General features: G+C 42.7%; 1 protein-coding gene across 1 annotated transcript in view; it reads right to left on the bottom strand.

The window, feature by feature from the left end:
* The window catches only part of LOC118178238 (formin-like protein 6), a 9,401-nt gene extending 5,991 nt beyond the window's left edge, over positions 1-3,410 (bottom strand). The window contains exon 1 of the mRNA XM_035346596.1: positions 3,335-3,410. Coding sequence (XP_035202487.1) covers positions 3,335-3,410 — 76 coding nt within the window. The remainder of the gene's footprint in view (positions 1-3,334) is intronic.
* Between the last annotated feature and the right edge of the window lie 2,590 nt (positions 3,411-6,000).

Genomic DNA, 6,000 nt, shown 5'->3' with positions numbered 1-6,000 from the left:
TTCCCTTTCCCTTTCCCTTTCCCTTTCCCTTTCCCTTTCCCTTTCCCTTTCCCTTTCCCTTCCCTTCCCTTTTTCCTTTCCTTCATTAGCCAATTAAGGTGTTATCAGCCACTTACTGGTGTGTTTCTTTATCAATAAGCATCATAACTGTCAACCAATTATGTCACAATTCTCCAATCTAAAGGAGAAGAGTCAGACATAATATACTTTGGTCGCTATCTTAAAAGCTATTTTACATGCACAAAACTAAAAACATTTCATTTCCCAAAGACTTCCCAACTAATTATCCAAAACAACCAAAAAAATGTGACGAATACTTTTGTGTCCTGTGACATGGGACTTTATGCAGTGGCGACCCCATGCTTCTATTGTAGTATTATTATAATGTCGATCATTGTGGAGTCAAGGGGGCTTACAGTGGCGCAAGCCAAAAGGCTGCCCAGTGTCCAAATGTGGATGTTTTCTGGCAACAAATACTGCAGCTGAATACATTGGCAAAGCCCAGAGGTTTGCCTTTTGCAAGGTACTGAAACATTTCTGTAGCAGCAACCATAGCTACATACAGGTTGCTCGTTGCAAGAAATGTACAGAGTATTAGAAAAGTTGGTGCGTGGGACCTCGAAATGAACTTACCAACATGAGATTGATGATACATTTAGACAGAACCCACTGAAACAGAGATACTAACACCAAGAAAAAAAAATATATTAAAAATTCATTTGAATTTATTTCCAGCAATTCATATTACTTCAGAAGAGACTAGAGACAAAAATGTATTGGCCATTTAGTTGTTGGTGTCTTTTTATTTTTTTAGTTTATTTATTTTTTTTCTGTTACCACAAGATAGCTTGTTTCTTGTTGTATTCTCCTGCTTCAAAATTTCAAAATCTGACATAAGAAAGCCAAGCTCTCGCTTACCTGCTTTGCTCAACACAGACTGCAATCAGCAACATTTTTCCAAACTCCATTCTGAAGCTTGCAAGGAAAATGCTCCATCCTGCCAGGCAGTGGTATTAGCCATCACATGGAAGGCTGTCATAATTCCTGCTCAGTGTAGCCAGGAGCATTTAAAGGTGAAGTAGACTCATAATGCAAATGAACAAGGAAGTGCAGATGAGGTGATGATGGCTTTTTTTTTTTTTTTTTTTTTCCCCTCATTAAACTTGAGTGAAAGTGTAAGAGACATGATTCCTGCTGCTAGTCCTGCTTATTCAAGCATCACAAGCTAAAACACACAAATATCTTTCAGAGCAAGGAGCAAAATCTCCAGGACTCATAAACGCCTGGTAGTCCCCATCTCACTGTGCTACATGGAGTATCTCTGTTGCTTATCCCCTCTCCTTGGTCCCATTAATCTTGCACTCTTTGCTGCACATTGGCTCTGCTTCAGCAGGACAGATGGAGAACAACACTATTGTAGCCTATTTTGTAGCATGATTAGGCATTTTATTGAGAAGTACAGCTTCAAATTCTTCAGGCTGAAGAGGACCTAAAGCTCACATTTCCCACTTCCCAGGGAGGCATTCTGACCCCTACAATATCACGTTATGCCCTCTGGCAGGGAATATTGGAGTGGCATTAAAGAAAAAAAAAGGAAAAATGCTAATGTGATCTTACAGATGCTCAAAGCATTCAGTTATGATCAATTGTGTTGCTGTTTCTGTGCATCAGCCTTCAAACAATTGGTATATTAAGAACAAGAAAAGTGTTAATGCTACATCTTGGCATACAGAAGTATGGGAGGGACTCCATTTCTTGTGTGCTTATTAAGGAGTTCTACATGGATGGGCATTGCAAGGAGCTCTAGGATCTGCAGGATAATAAGCTATGCTGCAGGAACCCAAACATACTGCTGTTCCCCTGGAGAAAGGACAGAGAGGGCTGTGGAAGATACTGCCACAGAGGCAAAAGACAGAGGCCATTTCAAGGTGGAGAAATGCAGGGAGAACACAGCAGAGAATTTCACGGAGAATAAAAAAAAAGGAGAGAGTCAAGGTGAGGAACTGCAACACTGGTTCACAGCCAGCCTAAACTACTTCCAGCATGTTCTCTTGTGGGTCTGTGATTCTATAGTTATGGGTATGCAGCTCCCCTCTGCCCCACTGTGGGTCAGACCTCGTGTTGTGCTGGAGAGATGCACGTCCTTCACTGTTAGATTCCTTTGCAAGTGCTCAGAAGGGAGTTAATTTAGCCTTCCTTATTTTGTTACCATAAAGTGAAGGTAATTCCAGGGAGGTGGATGGCTCAAGGTAGTGAAGGCAGAAACATTTATCCTCCAGGTAGTCTCCAGCCAGTCCTGCATTGCATGCCCAAGTAAAGATATTAAAGAGAGAGGAAATGAGGAGAGGCAAGGAGATAAATGAAATTCCTGCATTTTTATTTTATTTTATTTTTAATGCAGGTTGCAGTCTCTTTGATAGGGACTGTTAACATATTATCAATCAGCTGCTCTAACTACTGTGGCTATTTTAACCTTCTTGGAAACATTAGTACAATTCATCCAGGTCTTTAACACTTGATATTGTCCATATATTGTCCATTTAATTGTATGGAAATGAGAAGGAGCAGCTGTGCTGACGTATTATTATTGATGCAGTTGAAAACAGTGAGTAATCTACACAGTTCAGTGATACAGATCCCCATGTCCCCAAGCCAGCAATTGGAAATATTTACATTTTAATTTATATTTTATTCTGTAAAGGAAAATAAAAGCCCTCAGCTACCTAAGTCCTTACAATTAATTAGGCACAAAATAGCCTATGAAGATTAACATCCCAGGAGTGTTCAAAAAAACAAAACAAAACAAACAAAAAAACACAAACCCACAACCAAACCGAACAACCCCAGAAGGCAAAAGAGGCACTTCAGATCTGTAACCTATCAATGTAAAATGTCTAACAGCAGTTCACAGCACACAAAGCAGCACATGTGTTTGCAGGGAGCAATAACTCAGTTGCTAGGCGTGGCATGGATTTGAGCACATATGGTATCCCTAATTTCCCTTGCCTGCTTTAACCTTAATTCTACAGTACTTACGAGGGAGCATTGCTTGCTTAAGGGATCCATCAGTATGTAGGCTCTGCCCCATGCAAAAATACTGGCCTCTGGTTTTCCAGTTGTGGACCATGACCCAGCAAGTCATGGATATATATCTACATGCCTTTGCAATCTTAACATCCAGGTGCTTTTCAGGCTGGTATCATTTTGCTTTTGTGTTCCACATGCACTTGCCAACCCCTCCCTCCCCCCCAAATCTTCTAAATGAACTGGAACTGCAAAGTGAGATTGCCCAGCGCCTGTTTCAGTACTGGAATTGATTTCTTCAGTCATGTACCATGGCCCTGGAAGACTGGAGTACTTCCCTTACAGCCATGATGTCCTTCAGACACTGTGGAGCCATTGTTGACCATCCCACGTCAGCAAGGCTGTATAATCCCACCTACCATGCTGCGTCTTGTTCTGCTGCTCCTGAAGTGTTGATGGATGAGAAAGCAGTCGCAGCATTCATCTCCCTTGCCAGATTTATCACACGCTCTGTGTTCAGCCTCCATACTCAATGCCCTCACATAATTATGAACTGTCTCTCTGATCTAGCGTCCCAAACCACAACCGCCAGTGAGCACAGAACCAAACAGTACGCAGGCCCAGCAAAGCCATATGCCTTGGCAGCCTGCTGCCCTTGGGGCAGCTCAGAAAAAAACAAGTTTCACAATGCACCACAGGGGAGAGTCCTCCTGAGAACAGCTCTGCATTCTCAGGGAGAGGATGGGCTTGTCCCTACCAACCATCACACGGAGCAGCAGGCACCGCGTGGGCACCGATAACCATTGGTAGGTGCCTGCCAGGCAAGACAGCAAGTGTGGGAGCAAAAGGAGCTTACCTGCCTCGAGCTTGGCATCCACACGTGCAAATGCGTGGATGTTTCCTCACATGCGCTTGCCTTGTACGGTCAGTGACTTCTTGTGTGCTCACAGGGGGCAGGCAGCCTTCGTGGGCAGATGCTGCTGGGCATGAATTGCTTTGGGCATCAGGCTAACTTCAGTGTAAACGGAACCAGATACTGGAAGGACTCAGCATCCAGAGGACTTGAGCTGATGACATTCTTCATTGTTAGAAGAAAATATCACAGAAAAGATGTTGCAGAACCAGAGTATAATCTTCAGGGGCTTTTGCTGTCTGGTGTTTGCACATGGGCATATACAAACGGAGATTTTCTGGCTTTTATTTCCAGACATGGGCATATTTTCTCATGGATGCCAAAGCATATGTTTCTGGAACAACAAGATTGAAAGAAAACTAATAAAACCAGTGCTTTGCTGAGCTAGTTATAAAGCTATTTTTAATAGTAATATAGCATCAAAGATAATGGCATAGAAATTCATCCCTTTTCACTGTTGAGGAACTCGTAATCACCCTTTGAGTATAGCATATACATGCATATTTTGGCATAGTTTCAGCTCAGAGGATTAGAAGTGGCTGAAGTGAAGAAGATGAGAAGGGAAACATTCTTGCAACATTTCTCAAAAATTAGAATCCAAATATACATGAGAAATACAGACAACAGTCAAAAACATTGATCACTATTGGTGCTACCTTATGTAGCACTTGTGAAAAATATTTTTGTCGCCGTCAGAACCAGCTTGACCCGGAAGCATATGCATTGCTTCCTGCAGTAGGACTGCTGTGTCCCAGAGATTTTCCTGACAGAAGTGCATGAAATTTGGCACAGCTGAGAGGGACTCTCCTCAACTTCTACATGCACCCATGTCTAGTACGTGCCCAGTACTGGATGTCCCCGGTCAGTCGGGTTTGCTGTATACTGGCTATGAACTACTGCACAGCGTTGGCATCCATAAACTCACAGTCTCTCCCGTTGCAGATCTCATCTGCACATGTCTAACAGCTTTTTCTTCAGGATTTCCAGCAACTGGGGCTGCACACTTGCTATAACTGAACTGCCCAGATCTTGGAAGTTGTGAGCAATCAGTGAAGTCCTTCCAGTCCATCCAGCAGCTCTGTCCCAGCTCACCATGGGGTTTCCTGGCTCGGGCAGTGCGGGACAAAGGTAAGGAACCTGTGGGGCTGGGGAGGGCAGAAAGCAGTTGCCTGGCAATCTGTAGTGCTGGGCACTGTTCATGCAGGGTTATTAGTGTGACTCTAGTTTTTGCTGCCTGCATGTATCATCTAGATTTTGCTGCTACCTGGATTATCCTAGCCTCTTCTGCCACAGTGAAACTACAACTTCAAACCTGAATAATAAATATAATTTATTGAATTCACATTCTCTGAGTACTTCGACTGACGTAGTGTTAAAAAGATGTGCAAGCAACTCTGGTATCTAACATTATCACAAAACAATCTAAGCTGACAAAGGTTTGAAGTAATACGCATTTTGTCTTGTTCCAGAGAAAGTTAGTAATTAGAAGTCCTACAGTAAAGGATAAAGTTGCAAACAAATCCTCCCAGATACATTGTAAGGGATTTCCACTTGTTTCAGACAGTTTAGACAGATTTTGTATTTGTATTTGACTTTGTCTCATTTGAGAACATTATTGAAGAAACATTCTTCTCTTCACTTTCCTAATGAGGGTACAGAGAAGTGGCAACATGAGAGGCAAAGGACACGTTTGAACAATGGAAATTCTAATTAGGCGTAAGAAAAGAAAATACTGTAATGGTAGCCAGACACGGGTTGTGCAGGGAAGCTGTGGCCTACCCGCTAGTTGTGTCCCTGGCCCTGTAAACCCTGATGCACTTTCTGAATTGGATTGCCCTACACAGTCATACTAAAAAAATGGAAACATCAGTAAGGCTAAGGCACTGCACGTGTTTGCAAACCATCTGCGTTTGTACATCATTAGCGCTGTGGCTGAGATCTCTCTAGATGCTGCTGTATATTCTGCTGTACCCTGGGTGTAATAATGTCGTGGTCTGCGATACTAACTTGATTGCACCGAGCTACTCACCTCTGAATAGAGGATATCAGTGACTGAATAGTTT

This window comes from Oxyura jamaicensis, chromosome 1 (assembly GCF_011077185.1).
Source record: "Oxyura jamaicensis isolate SHBP4307 breed ruddy duck chromosome 1, BPBGC_Ojam_1.0, whole genome shotgun sequence".
Lineage (NCBI taxonomy): Eukaryota > Metazoa > Chordata > Aves > Anseriformes > Anatidae > Oxyura > Oxyura jamaicensis.
Note: the sequence above shows the minus strand (reverse complement) of the source record. Positions and strands in the feature narration are given on the sequence as shown.